Consider the following 16,353-nt stretch of genomic DNA (forward strand, 5'->3'; position numbering starts at 1 on the left):
ATCCAGATGAAATGACAGCACACAGGAGCGTGGGACAGGTCTCACAATTTGTAATTGCCCTTGCTGACCACTAGATGCATACACACATACAATCTATACAAACCTACATGCGTGTGTAGCTACGTACGAGGTGAAAAAGTGGTCACAACAGTTTTGACTCAGAAAATAATGGCTAACTCACAGAAACTGTTCAGATCAAGTCTTCAAAGAACTATGATCCCTAACAGAGTATCAGTACTCTTAAGACCCTCCACAGAAAGCCAGTTTACCTGACCTGTGTTTGTGTGAAGTGGGGAGGGACATACTTCCTGGTGGTGATGAATGAAAGGGCAAGAGGAACCAGACACAAATTGAAACAGTGCACATTTTAGCATAAGCAGCAGCATTTTTTTTTTTTTTTTTTTTTTTTTTTTTTTTTTTTTGGTCATTTGTTTGCTCTACTGTGAGGAAGGTCAAACAGAACAAGAGAGGCTGCAGAAACCCCATCCATGGAGGTACTGAAAACCCAGCCAGCCCCTGCCTGGAGTGTGTTGCTCCAGCTGACCTTGCTCTGAGCAAGGGGCTGGGGATTAAGCTCTAGAGGTCTCTTCCAATCACAGCTGCTCTGTGATTCAGCTCTTCATACAAGCAAAAATGGTTTAGACAAGCCTTTCAGAACTGAAGAAAATTAAAGTCCTACAGTTTACTTATTGTTCTTTAATGTGAAAAACTAAGATTACCACTGGAGTTTTAAAAGCCCGCTGGTTTTCTTATCTCTTTTTCACAGCCAGTGTTATTAAAAGAACTGTCAGTAGGTACCAGCAGACGAAAGGCTGTTTTTATGTAAATTTAAATAATTTTACTATGACTGGTTACAAAATAACACTTTTTTTTTCCATTTCATCTGCTTTGCATCTTAAGATATTAAACTGCTGCTTTTTATATACCAGTAATAGCATAAACTCTCAAAAATGCAAAAAATGTCAATTAAATACTAGACTGATGAGCACTGCTCTGACTGCTAAAACTGGCAATACTGATTTTAGTCATGCAAAACCTAAAATCTCAACAGATGCAACTTTTCTTTTAAAATGAACATTAAGCACCTTTTCCTCAAACGCATTTCTTAACATCCCTCTACAGGTTCACATGCTTGGCAGTTACAATTACTTAGTTTCCATCAAGCCAGAAAAATCTACAAATTGCTCTCTTTATCTGTCATTTATTATTAAATAGTCTTCAAAACTTATTAAGTAGGGTTATCCTCACCAAAATTTTTCATGCTGTTACCGAATGTAATTTGTTTTTTAATATCTTCAAAACTCATTTATTCCATTTTGGTGTGGATTCTTAACTTACACTGTAACTTAAGAACATGTTCATCCTTGGTTCTCCAAAACTCAGCATCGTTGAATAGTAATGCAAAAATATACCCCCTTAGGAAGTCATGTCCAGAACAGTCGCTAGACCAGAAACAAGTAGTACACTGAAATCTAAAACGACGTCAAGGTCATAAAGACAGAATTTAAACTTTATTTTAATTGCCTTTTACCAAGCACAAACAACAAGCCAGTGCTCCCTGGTGGTTATACTAATCAGCATGCACTCTGCATTAGATGGAAAAAATGCACAAGAATCTCATCCATTCTCTTTTATATTCTATTTGCCTTAATTGCTAAGCAGAGACAGGATATGAAATAAGTCGTCCATATCATAAGATCCAAAGAGACATCCATTTTGATGCCTGGGATGGCATAATACCAACACAGTATCAAAACTGAAGATTTATTCCTCTCCCTTTATTTCCCTAGGTAACAACATCAGGATCAGGTATAATTTGTCGCTGAATTTCAGTAACAAGCATGCTTCAGAAAAGTCTTCAAAATTATGAGATTTTTAAATCCAAGAATAAAACTTAGTTGCAGTTTAGACTGAAGTATACACTTTTATTCATACAGTATTTTCTTACCAAATTATAATCAAGTTTCTGCTATGCAGTTTTGATACTGCTATTGCTAGCTTTTATTGCTGTATGAAACTGCAAACAGCTAAAGCCTGACAAAACAACTTTATTACACCTATTTCATTTGTAATTGCCTTTCGTAAGAATTAGATCTGAAATTATTGTTTAGGTATTATTGTCAAATAAAGGGCAACAAATTTTTATCAATTAGGTTACATACATATGGATTTTTGCAATTAACTGAGGAAATTCTATAAAATAATGTTCTAATATATCCTAAGTTAGCTATTAGTCCATGGGTATCACTGAATTATACTTGCATTTACTTCTATCAACTTCAGCTAAAACTGAGCAACATATCAAGCATCAATACCCACTTAGCTGTCATTATCATTGAAATTCCCTCTGAAAAATACAATCACCTTTCAAACATATTTCACCATATGTAGAATGCTGAAGCTTTCATAAAGTCCTGAAAATGCTCTCAATTGCTACAGCTTTCATGACACGCGTTCCATCAGTAAAACCCAACTATACACACTAGCTTCTAGGAAGAGTGCAGGGTTAGTTGTCTCTGTTTGCTTTTAACTACAAATAGTTAAATTGAATGAATTATTTTCATTTTAGATTTCAATTAAAGAACTGAGGCTCTCAAATCAGAAATGACTGAAGAATATTCTGACTTTTTGTCAAACACAGCATGTTTTCTTGACTAGTCAATAAATAATGCGACAGCAAATGTGCTCCAAAACCAATGTTTTTTTCTTGCAAGTCACTGGACAATCGCACCTGTGAAGTGCGACTCCCCAGAGGGAAACCTAATCACATACAATGGCAGTAATAATCATTCAATACATTAAAACTGGATGGGAGAAGGAAAAAAAAAAAATGACATGCCAAGAAAACTTTATACGTTCTTAAGAAAAGAAAACCCAAACTGTATTTTTCAAGGATGAAAGTGTATACTGTGATAGGCAGAAGCATGATTTTTCATTAGTTCCAAAAGCTGACAAAGAATGCAAGAACAACACTTCAGACAAATAACATTTCCTGTTCAACCACGCTTACATTTATTAGCTTAGATGCATACAAGCTCCTGTATGATATCGATGGGCAGAAGCTTTCTCACTCCATACAACCTTATCCATTTCCAAGTGACAATGCTGACCTTTCAGTGTACTATAGTTGCTGATACTTTGCTCTCTTCTCCAACAATTTATAATATATATCAAAAATGACATGTAGAAAAATGTGTACTGTGCTGTATAGCTCATGTGTAAAGTCTCTGTGATTGCTAATTAGAAAGAATGCTTTCCTGAATTATCATACCTTGCATGCAATTACTGCAGAGCAACAACATAAATTAAATTTACAGAAAAAGGCATTCAATATTGTTGCTGGAGATGCATATATTTCCCTTCCCCGATAATCAGTAAAATTCTATATGAGAAACAATGCACATAGAATGGCTTTGTTTTTGTCTTCAGAAGAGAACAGTGTAATAGAATGTAATAGAATTCAAATGCTTGGCCACCCTTCCTCTACCTTCCTAACCTAACTTTTGTTTCCTTTTAATGAGAAAAGGGAAAGTCAGCAAAACAAAATGTCACCATTAAATCATTTCACAGCATTTTGTGTCAGAAATGTAATGGAAAATCCACACATCATGGGAAAGGTTACTGTTCTTCCAGAATATCTTTTCTGTTGGTTCAGGGCGTATCTCTCTACATAACTGTGCAGGCACTACTGATAGTTGTTCTCCCTAGGTTTAATTTGGCAGTTGAAGGATTGTGGCATTTTCAGGAAACCACTCTGCAGTGATTTTAGTGGTTATCTGGCTGAAAGCGATGGTATGATTTAGAATAATTACTCTGTTTACATGCAATGGTAAAAGTCAGTTATGACATCAAATTCCAGCGTCAGCTTATATTTTACTGTGTATTTCCCTAATATGGCAACACATCAAGATCTCAAAGTCAGAATTACAGTAATTTATTGTTCATGTTCCTCAACAGCAAAATACATACGGAAGACATGAGCGGTGTTATACTTAGTTTAACTGACAATTATGAGAAAAATAAAAATGAAACAAGAAAAAGACAGTTTCACCCAGTTAATCAGAGAACTGAAAATTAATTAGCTTGATCTTGACATTATTACAATAACTGATATGAAAAAGGGAACAAACGTGTTTTTTTTCTTTTCTTTTCCCCGTTTCCTTTCCACAGTTTTTCTCTTAAAAGCCAAGAGAAGTTACCATGTGTTCTTCAACATGAAGTCAAAGAAAGGTTTGAAATTTAGCTGCTACCTTATTCAAAATAGCACGTCAAAGTTCTCAAACTGTTCTTTTTTTCTGGGCTTCATATGACAGCAACATCCAAAAAATATTTGTTCAAATAAGATAAAAAAAGACATTTCATGACAAAGATTAAGTATTAAAAAAAATCACTTCAAAAGGTAAGTGCCTAGGAAAAACATGAAGAAGAAGGAGATCGTTATAAAGCAGTGACGTGCTAAATGCAGAGATACTGAATTCTTATTATGGAACCAGATCTGTGGCTTTTTGAATGGCAGATATGAATTAGTAGTTTTTATTGATATGAGAATGCAAAGTCGTCACATATAGGTTATGGTAATAATCACACTTGCTCCAGAGAAGTCAGTTTTATTAATTGTAAAGCAAAACAAAATCTGAATCCAGCCTTGGTGACTTAAAAAAAAATCCACTTGCAAAATGCAGGTAAAAGGAAACAAACACGTGAATAATTACTCTAGTCTAGATTCTCCAGTCGGTAATTTCAATGGGTGCAAGGACAGGGAACAACAGTAAGATCATCCACAATAGACAAAATTGGAGCAAATAGTAATATTAAGCCAAAATATAGGAACAACTAAAACCAAGAACTATATTCTTTTTTCAGAAAAAGATACTCTATTAAAAGATTAATATTAACTTGTAAAATTGTCAAACTTCCATTTAGAAAATTTTATGTGTAAATCACTTCAGGTATATTAAAATTTTACTACAAAAAATAAATTTCTTCTCTAACATATGCTGCAAAACGGCCTTCTTTACCCAGTACATCATGGTGCTAAAGAGGCATTGTAAGGGGAGTTTTTTTTGTTTCCTTGCCTTGGTTCTAAAAGTATGTTCTCCAGGACCCAGCTCTGAAATAGCTTACAGAATTATTAACTTAAAGAATAATACTGCATATATAAGTAGACTATCCACAGCTATCCAGAGATCATCATTTTCCACCATATAGAAAATTCTCAATTTAGTCCCAAATTAACAAGAAATTGCACACTTTTGCTCCATTAATTTATTAATGAAAATTTGTGCTATATGCCATTTTACTCATGTCATTAAAAACTGTGGCTAATGCTTAGAAAAAAAGATTCAAAAGGAGTTAAGCACCCAGTACTCTAACCTACTTCTCATGCATTTCTTCAGTAATGCAAAACGTGTTCTCTCTGATTTCACATCAAATTTTGAATACTGCAGTTGATTTTTGCACTAATAACTCAAGCCTCCTACTATTAAAGCCCCACACAGGTTCCCTAGCTACAGATCAAAGAGGAACAGTAGTAGTGGGCAGCAGTAACAAGAGTAAGAAACAGAACTGACTGCATATTAGGACGAATTATTATCATTTAGCATACTCAAATAATTCATAATTAACATTACATTTCTGTGGGCAGATAGTTACTGTAGAAAATTGACTTACAGATTCTCAATTGATGCTAATTGTGTCAAGCCGAAACTAAAGCTGCAATACAGTGTTTAAGAGGTTATTGCTTCCTGCCACTGTCTTCTACCATGTTCTTTCAATATCTGAGCACAAACATACTCAAGTTATAAATTTCTTAAGTGTTTCAGTTTCACGGTTTCTGTAGCTATGGCTCCATTTAACAATGCGGAACAAGTGAACTGATAAAAAATTTGACATTTGTTTTTTTGAACACTCTGTTCTATGAAATGCTCTGATGTGATAACCTTGCTGCACTGAAAGTTACTGAAGCTGTTTGGCCAGAACAATGGAATATCTGACACATACAAATGCCAACTGAATTGGATTATTTGATACATGTCTGATGCCTTAAGAAAAAATTCTTAAGAATACCCACAAAAATAAATGCTATGGACCCTATCAAGATAAATATTTAAATCTTTTGTAACTATAATGTATTACTAGGAACTAGGCTGGGAAATATTTCACTAGGTCATCAGCTTCTGCTGTTACAGATAATGTAATTCCACATTCTCTGCATACTGTTTTGTAATTTGAATCTTCTGCAGAGGCACCTCACTCATGGACTTTTTTTTTTTCCTCTAAAGAACTCACTACTTAGAGAAAAGATAATCAGCAGAGCCTGAGTATTATGCTTTTTAATTCTTTTGCAACTCAGGAGTAAGAAAAAGGTATGGAGGCCTCTGATCCCTGTATTTCTTAAGGCAACCAGAAAAATAAGGTATAAATCCTGAAATATTGAGCAGTTTTGTGATCAGATGACAACTGCTAAATACAGTGTAAAGCTCTAATGTACAAATCCATGATAGCAGCACAGACTTAATCAAGCAGCTGCAACCAGAGAAAAAGATAACTACTTCTGAAAACTCACTCATCAAGAAAAGTAAAATATTATTAGTAGAACAGAAAGTAATTTCACAGAAAGATCTGCCTGAATTTCTATTTACAAGCAGTTACTTGAAAAATGTACTACTTCAAAAGTTCATTATACAAGTCCACAAACATTTAGGATCAAGAGACTAAACACCAGTACCAAGATCTTCTGATAATTAAACAACTGAATCAAACTTGCATCTGAAGAGTGTAGAAACTTCCACTGCACAGTGGAAGTTTAAAGCCCAACAGAGAGATTAAAGCCCAGTATACAAGTAATTGAGAGTCACTGGCCTACAACTTTTAAATAGATAGGTAGACAGACAGACATATAAAGAGATCAATAAGTCCTGCACTAAACTTCAAGGGGGATTGATCACTAAACAGACTGGGAAATAACTGGAAGAAAAACAAGTAGCCATGGAAAAATTAATCCTTGATTGATTTCAGGAGAGAAAAGTAAAACAAACAAATAACTTCGGGAAATAAAAAAATAAAAAATCACTTGGTAATGGGAGCACTGAAAAATCTTGTGAAACATTACAATAATACTCCAATAAGGTTTGAAAACTTCTGCAACAGTGAGAGAATACAAGCATACATTCTTCTACTCTACATATTTTAAAAAGAAAACTTAATTTCTTCACAGTATTTTAACAGGAAATATCATAAAAACATAAATACTATTTAAAAAAGAAATTCACAGAAATCATCTTTTTCCTGAAAAGTACAAAGATGATTATTTTCTGTATCTTCACTTGATCACAAGTAAGTAGAATAACCTTCTATTAAATTTTTGCTGTCTTACAAAAGCATGATTTAATAGCATGATTTAGAAAAAACAGCATTATAGATATGCACATACTGCATAACCTGGCTTTCCTGTTTTATAATAACAAATAATTGAATGGAAACAAGTCTCTTAATCTAGACAGTACTTCTAAAGTTTCTGTTTCGGGTCATTTCTGGGCAGGCTGTCTTTAAGATCAAGATCATATGGTGTCAAGAATTAAACTACAGCTGAAAAATGAAATTAGTTATCTGAAAATCTGAGTTTAGATTTTTAAGTGGGTTGAATTTCCCCAAGACCTAACTGGTTAGACAATGTCAGGGCAAAGAAATAATTCAGGTTTCAGTCCAGGTTTTGCTTTCTCATTTTCATAAAACAACAGACATGCATATTAAAGAAACCATTTAGTTACCACAGTTAAATAGACTGGTTTCTAATTAATTCAACATTCAAGAGTCTGCTATGAATTACTTGCAATAAGACTTTGAATGTTCCAGGTATATGCAGCTTTAGAGGACTGAGTAACAGAAATACAAGAGTGTGTGTGTGTGTGTGTGTGTGTGTGTGTGTGTGTGTGTGTGTGTGTGTGTGTGTGTGTGTGTTCACTTGCTATCTAGCATCAAAAGAAATACCTTTGAGAAGGCAGTAAAATGAATGAGAGAGGAAAAAAAAATTATGATATGGCAGGTAACTTATGCAATTAGAAAAGTCAACATGGAGTTAACATGCAATCCCCATAAATTATGTAGCAGAAATAAACTACACTACTAAACATGAAGTTTCCCTTCATTCAAGTACTTCATTCCAGTAAGATAATGCATTTATAATCCTTTGTAAAACCTAAGACTGTTGCAAATTGTGGATAAATTAACTAATATTTTCCTTGTAATTAATCTCTACATTAACAGCCTTTAACCATTGTAAATCATACTATTTCAATTACTGTGATAGATTGTTAATTTTGTTGCAGTGCATTTAAAGTAATTCATTATTAATGTGCTTGTTCTGAAAAACTTCAGCTCATGCAGAGCTTCAAAACTGGCAACTGATTAACATCTAAGGAACAAATCTTTAACTTGAGGGCTGACAGGCACCTCACATGGAAAGGAGAGAAACAAATGATGTAAAGACATACTTATGCAAGACAAATGCAATTAAGGAAATATGGTGAGCAACAGTTTCAGAGTAAAAACCTTCAGAGGACTCAGAAGAACTTAAAATATACTTCCTGTTAAAAAAAATAGAATTAAGGGATATAACTTTGTGCAGCTAAGGACTCAGTTTCTTATAGAGTGCCAATTATCCTAAATATAACACGCACATTTGTAGCCCCACTATTATAGATGTTGTATAGTTTTTCAAGATTTTCAGTTATTTTGTGACTTGGTGACTCTGAGATATGACAAATTTTATAGTTAAATGCATCAGATATGTTTTTTTCTTTCAGTAAATTTGTCACTGTATGTTTTCATCTTTCTACTACTCACCTTCCCTTATAAAGACCTGCCTTGATACAGTGACTGCACATTTAGAATATCAGATTTTACTTGAAACACGTGGAAATGAATACTTTCAGATTTACTTACTTTCAAGTAAGCATTTGCATTAAAAATAAATACTGTATGCATACTTAGGAGCTCACTTATCAATTTTATACAGCTTTGAATACAATGATCAGTATTAAAATCTGTTTGCTAAAAATTTGGTTTAATATTTTTTTCAAATAGAACTGTAGTTAGATTCTGTTATGCTATCACAAGAAATAAGAAAATCTAACTTGACTGACAGTGAAGTGTAAAAAGTCAATACATAAGATGTCAGAAGTACACTTGCTCTAAGTTGTAATATAAAGAAATCCAATCCTTTATCAGATATTTAAACTGGCCAATGTAACTATGATTTGGTCTCATACATAAACCACATTTTAATTTTGTTCTTCTTTTCACATATTAAGTATTTGAATGTCAGTTTTGTGTTGTGTTTTTTTTTTTTTAACGTACTATATTCCCAAACACTTCCCAAACACACTAATTTATAAAAAAAGAGAGATTATGCTTAAATAGCAAGAAACTGCTTTGTAAGTTCTGTGATTCAGTGGCTGTAATAAATCATCAAGGAAACCCATTAAACTTCTCCACTGCAGACAACTTTCAAAGATTCGAAAAATGAAACAAAAGAACATCATTACATAAACGCTTTCTAAAACAAACAGTAGTGGTCACATCTGAAAACAAATATAGCCTTTTAAATTGCTTTATGAATGTGTAAGAGATAAATTTTTACATTTCATATCAAGCTTTAGAAACTCTCCTATCTCAAAATGTGTCTTCCATTCCAAGTAAATATTTTCAGTATTTGATTACTCCTTACGACTGAGCAGTATATGGTTGTAAGTAGACTCTGGTTTCCCAGAGCTTTAGTTTAAAGTGCCTATTGTAAATTCCTCTACCAAATTCTCAATGACAAAACATATGCTTCGCATCAAATCTATCTGCACCTCGTACTAAATATCTAGAAAACACTACATTTTACTATTCTTCTCAAAACTCAGTTCATTTCAATAAAAGGATATTCAAAATTCACAATTCTCTAGTCAATGATATGGCTTCTTCTTATGGTCACTTATCACTCAATCATGGAATGACTTGGATTCGTAGGGACCTCAAGGATCATCAGCTCCCAACCCCTCTGCCACAGGCAGGGCTGCCAATTGCTAGATAAGTACTAGATCAGACTACCCAAGGCCTGATCCAACCTGGCCTTACACACCTCCATGGATGCGGCATCCACAACTCTCAGGGTAACTTGTTCCAGCACCTCACTACCCTCAGTGAAAAACTTCCCCAACATCTATTCTACATCTCCCCTCCTTTAGTTTAAAATCAATTCCCCTTTTCCTATCACTACCTACCCTTGTAAAAAGTTGAATTTTTTCATGTTTATGAACTTCCTTTAAACAGTGGAAGGCCACAATGAGTTGTCCCTCGTTATTATGATAGACTACACTTATCTGAGTGAATTGCTTTGATTAACTCTTTGCTGTCCAACTAATCTTTTAAATAGTAACTGTTCCATTAATTTCATAACAAATACTTGTGCAAAAAAACTGTACAAGTATTTTATTCAATAAAAATAATACACATAAAAATGAATGTAATAAATCTATTTTAAAAAAAAGGTGTTGCAAAAGGATTTCAAGATTGATTCACCCATCTTGTTCGTGTTTTTTGGTTTTGTTCACTTTTAATATAGTGCATATTCATATCGGAAACGTATGAAATCTGACAGTAGTGATTAAAAATACAGTCTTCACTTTTCTATAAATTATACGGCAACTACTCACATACACAGAAGTACTGTATCAATATGGCTTTAAAAAAAAAGCTAATAAATATGAATATTCTAATTTTAATCAATTTTTTAGTACAAAAACTGAAGTCAATAAGGTAAACTTAAGCCAATTAATGAACTTATGATTTACGCAAATGAAACCTGCCTTTTTCAGGAATAGTTTCAAACCATTTTACAGATAATTATTTAAAGATTCTGTATCCATATGAACAACAGGTTAAGTAAAGACATAGATAATGAATAATCCTGCAGCCATTCCATGCTGCAAATAAGCATCTAAAATTGAGATTAAAAAACCTGAATCTCCATTTGTCAAACAGTAATAGCTGGTCGAACAATTTAATACTTTTTATTCCAGATTTCATAATAAATATTCATCTTTGCTCACAAAACGTGTATTTTACAAAACTCATTCAACCGTGGCTGAAAGACTGTGCTGGCAAATTAGCAGCCAATAAGCATTTAACTGCAGTTCAGAAACCACTTAATTATAAGCAGGCTTTCTGTTTCATGATGTCTTCAACTCAAAAACATTTGCCAAATTGCAAATGGTATACAAGCAAGGGGCCTCAGGTCTGAATTACCTCACAAACGACAAACAAAGCAATTTACATTTTGAGCATGGGAGAGGGAAAGTGCAGCATTGCAATGTTTGAAATAAGATAAATAATTGCTTATCTTCCTCTAATCTCTGCTTAGTTAGCAGCCAAAAGTGAGACAATTATGTGATTTTTAGAACAACATTTCTGAAAAATGGATTGTTCATGAATCATGTAACTAGCTCTGTCTCTGGTAACATAAGATAGAAAACCTGGAAGGCCCCATGAAGATTATCCCTCAAATCTGCAGTTTCAGCAGTTGCGTATTTTCATTTAACTTACTGATCAAATTGCACATTCAAAAAAAAAAAACAACAACTCTTGTATAACATCCTCCCTAACCTCCCTTTTCTTCGTGGAAGACAAGCCAAAAACAAAATGCAGTAAAGACAAAATATTTGCTGAGTGAGAGACAGATGATAGAAAAAAAAAATAATAATAGTTTTCTGTTTTTAATTTTCAGCCTAAATATATGGTTCTGGAAAGCACTTCTTCATCTCCCTTATATTTTCACTTCTGGTACTGACTTACAGAATAAGCCTGATGAAGAAAATTAACTCACTACCCTTTTTGCAGTAAGGCATGGTATACATTTCCAGGATTTGTTCCCATAACCAAACAGCTTTCTTGCACTGCTGATTTCTTGCCAACTGTTATGAGAGCAGGACCAAAGAAAGCCATTTTCCTGTTGCAGAGAGTTAAAAACTGTTGCCACCAATTACCGCGTTTCTGTGTTAACAGATGTTGGGATATCCTGCTTCTGTTTCAGTCTGGTCCAGGGAAGGACCTAGGAAGCCAACCGAGCTGTACAGTACCTTCACAACAGTTACTGATGTTCTAGAAGTACTCCAATTCAAAAGAATCCTACCCCTAGAAGAAATAACTGTGTGCATTGGAACAGGTTAGGGCCTGATCAGGTGGCAAGGAGTTCTGCAGAGAAGGTCATGAGCCAGCAGCGTACCCTTGTGGCCAGGAAGGCCAATGGTATCCTGGTGTGCGTTAAAGAGTGGCCAGAAGACTGAGGAAGGTTATCCCACCCTCATTACTCTGCCTGGTGAATTCACATCTAGAGAACTGTGTCCAGTTCAGGGCTCTTCTGTTCAAGACAGACAGAGAGCTCCTGAAGAGACTCCACAAAGACAGTTAGGAGCGTAGAACAGCTCCCTTATGAGGAAAGGCTGAAAAACCTGGAACTGTTCAGCCTGGAGAAGAGAAGATTGAGTGGGGATCATATCACTACTTACAAATATCTAAAGGATGAGTGTCAAGAGGATGTGGCCAGCCTCTTTTCAGTGGGGCCCAGTAAAAGGACAAGGGTTAATGAGCACAAACTGGAATACAGGTAATTCCATACGAACATAAGAAAGAACTTTACTTAGAGGGTGATAGAGCACTGGAACAAGTTGCTAAGGGAGGCTATGGAGTCTCCTTCTCTGGAGATATTCAAAACCCACCTGGACACTTCCCCATGCAACCTACTGAAGCAAACCTGCTTTAGCAAAAGTGTTGGACTTGATGATCTCTAGAGGCCCCTTTCAAACCCTACGATTCTGTGAATCTGTAAAATTGCATCACTTTTACAATACAAGATATGCTATTATCATGATATAAAATAAGCTACCTCAGCAGAAGACATCTGTATCTGGGATATATCCTAAATCTAAAGCCTGCATTTATCACTGATTCTGACTTTCACTATAACTGATTCCTTGAATGAAACGAAAACATACATTTTAGAATAAACCCTACAGTTAAAAATACCAATTATATTTGTCCTGAAAGGGGAGGTCTTTTCCATAAGAATCTATCTGAATCATAAAAAATAGTGTTATACTTAGGTCCTTTATCTGAATTTATTATGAGATCATTTTAATGAAAGTTCAGTAGATTCAATTAGAATTTGTTTTGTGGTTGCTAAGCTCCACTATTCTTCTTTCAACAGTTATGAGCAGTTTCCATAGCTTCACAAAGAGGTCAGGAAGCCAGATATAAGGTTTAAATCAGCAAAACTTGTGGTCAATAGTAGCTGCCACTGAATAGCTATTCTACGCTTTAATTAGATTCCTGCACCTACTAAAACATCACTCAAGAGGGTTTTTTTTCAGCTCTATTTCAGATAAGGAATATGATTTATCAAACCCTTTTATGATCTGTATTAATGGAGGTAGCATTAATAATGTTTAAAACATGAACTACTCATAATCCAAACTTTAATTCATAAAATTGTTGATAATACTAATTTAATTAGTCTTAAAATAGTCCTGTTGCTTTACTATCATTAAATTGCTGGTTTATCTTTCTGACCTGCTATAAAACATTGACAATTCACCCTGACAGGAGAAATTAATTCCTTTGTGTTAGAAAAACAGATTACCTTGGTTATTTACATCTTAATCCACAGTGCAAACATGTTTGGCAGGTCAATAAGTGAATCAAGTCAATGTTTCTGAACTAATGTTTCTCTTAGATATTTTTTATAAGCATATTTTCTTCAATAAAATAATGAAAACGAAGTGATGAAGATGGAACTGTAATCCCTCGTAAGGTCAGAACATCAAACCTACCTGACTAGATTTTCATTGTCTCCAGTCCCTTTGCACGTAGCACATTCAGTCCTTAAGTCCTCTGACTTGGGCTTCTTTTGCAGAACAGATTGCCGCTGTCTTCTTTCTCTGGGAATCCGTTCCTGTCATAATAGTAGACAAAAGAAAGGAATGGGGGGAAAGAAGGAGAAGAAAGCAAATATTTTCAATTACAGTACTGAAAGTAACATTTCAACCCAAAGTTTTTTTTTTTTTTTTTGTGAAAGTGTTTAAAACAAACAAACAAACAAATCAAAACGCTATATTCCAACCTCAGGCTTTTCTTCATCTGGCACAAAGCTTCGTTTTCGTCCTCTAGTTCTCTAGAAGAAAATATATTTAGATTTCAATATAAAGTAACACAGAATGTTTCTGCTATTTACTACTCAAAACATCAACAAAAATATGCCTCATGAAATCATTTAAAGAAATAACTACAGAATTACTGAGGGAAAACTACAATATCAGATGTTAGGGAAATGTACAGCACTGGCCAAAAAGAAAATATAAATTATTTTGTTGTGTTGTGCATGCAGAGTCTAATTCTAAAGAACACCATCTTCAGAATAGTTTCATGGCAACGTTTCATGAACTATCCAACTACAAAATGCATGAGATTAAATTTAATATGAACTTTACTACAGTAAATTAATACATGATGTCAGAGTACACAGAAATTCACCTTACTGTTTTCTGTGATCACAAGACTTCATATACCATAAGCTTTTTTTTGTTGCTGTTACAATGGAATATTACATATCACTTTTTTTTAAATTTAACATATATTCAAAATTGGTCCTTTAAAATTATGACTCTATTAAATTGGCCTTTTGTAATCTAATTTATATTTCAGTACAGGATATTTATATATTATATAAATACAGTACAGGATATTTATATATATCTGTGATTCTGTGATACACTTTTGCACAATGTTTTCAATATTAACTAGGACAATTAAATTCTGAAAAACATTTTATCAGCTTTAGTTTCATATATGCTGAGGTATACAGTAGGAGAGATGAAAACAGCTATGTGGCAAATCATTTTTCAATCCAGGCAATTCTACGATTCTATACTAAGAGACATGATTTAGTGGGGAAATATTGGTGGTAGATAGACAGTTGGACTAGACAATCTTGAAGAACTTTTCCAGCTCTGGTGTTCTATGACTCTATAAATCTACAGCATTAACTATATGCCAACATTAAAAATGGTACAAAATAGATCAGATGAGTAATATGACAGGCAGAACTAATTTCAGTATTGCATTTGGCCAAAAGAATTAAATGCCTACAGTGTTAAAGAAGTCATTCTAAAAAGTAACATATCCATAAACTGTATCAGCAATCAAAGGTTTAAAAAGAACTGTAAGTAACTACATGCAACTCACAAGCAAATCTAGTTTCACTTAGTACTTTATCCCTGAAGCAGCAACAATATAAACTGCTGTTAAGTTGGTAGTATCACACTTTTCCCTTATTTAAGAAGGAAAGAAAATGAGAACAGATGCAGTAGGATGTAGAAAGCAGATACAATTCTACTTAACATCGTCTTGTACTTCAAAATTAGTTCTAAAAAGAACTTCAAAATGCTTGTTTTTCTTGGAGAAAACAGTCATCTACGAAGTCATTTGCCATGTGGCAAAAAAATGCACACTGTCTAATTTTTCATTTCAGTTATTTTTAAACAAAGCTACTTTTGATGTCAACACAGAAAAAGCTAGTGAACAAAATCTTAGAACAGGTTAAGAAGCAGGTGGACAGTAAAACAAAATCCAACAAGCTAATAATATAATGCTTTTCCTGTTTAGCCTTCCTTGGAGGGGATTTTTCCTAGTTTCACGGTAAGATTGTTCAGTACTTTACATTATCATAGACATTTAAACATAGCTGTAGTGTAAATAAAACTGCCACTTCAGCAGACTGTACCTGCTTAAATTAGTTACACAGTGTTTGAAAAGCTTTTTTCTGCTTTTGAATAAGAATTAATTCTGTAGTAAAAGGAACTTCAAACAAATGTACAATTGATTTGTTTTGTGTCTCCCTAGAAGACTAACTACTGTTAGGATTTTCTTTCACATTTCCCTAAGGACAATTGTTAAAAATTGTAGGACAGTAAGAGCTGAATGCCCTGTAAGAAATATTATTTTCCACAAATAAATGAAGGTCCATAAACTGGAACGCTCTCATATTCTAAGCTTGCAGCCATATGTATTGTGTTTAATTCCATCAAGAAATTCCATCAGAAAAACTTAAGAACACAATAACAACATGAGACCAAGTCATTTTTTAGGTATTTCAAAGTAACAGCCTATTTACTCAACACATAAATACACATAGGTAACTCTGCAAGTAATAACTCTTATTTCCATGAAAACTACAACTGATACAAAGAGTACAATAACACTATTCAATAGAGCAAATTCTCTGCTACAAAACACACTTTTTCAACATAGGCACTA

At 33.9% G+C, this 16,353-nt stretch overlaps 1 protein-coding gene across 1 annotated transcript in view; it reads right to left on the minus strand.

Moving 5' to 3' along the window:
* PHF14 (PHD finger protein 14) overlaps positions 1-16,353 on the minus strand; it is a 163,535-nt gene that overhangs the window by 80,817 nt on the left and 66,365 nt on the right. Inside the window, exons 16-17 of the mRNA XM_090142134.1 lie at positions 14,162-14,212; positions 13,872-13,993 (exon numbers count right to left, since the gene is read on the minus strand). Of these exons, the coding sequence (XP_089998260.1) occupies positions 13,872-13,993; positions 14,162-14,212 (173 nt within the window). The remainder of the gene's footprint in view (positions 1-13,871; positions 13,994-14,161; positions 14,213-16,353) is intronic.

This window comes from Phasianus colchicus, chromosome 6 (genome assembly GCF_987193195.1).
Source record: "Phasianus colchicus chromosome 6, bPhaCol1.hap1.1, whole genome shotgun sequence".
Classification (NCBI taxonomy): domain Eukaryota; kingdom Metazoa; phylum Chordata; class Aves; order Galliformes; family Phasianidae; genus Phasianus; species Phasianus colchicus.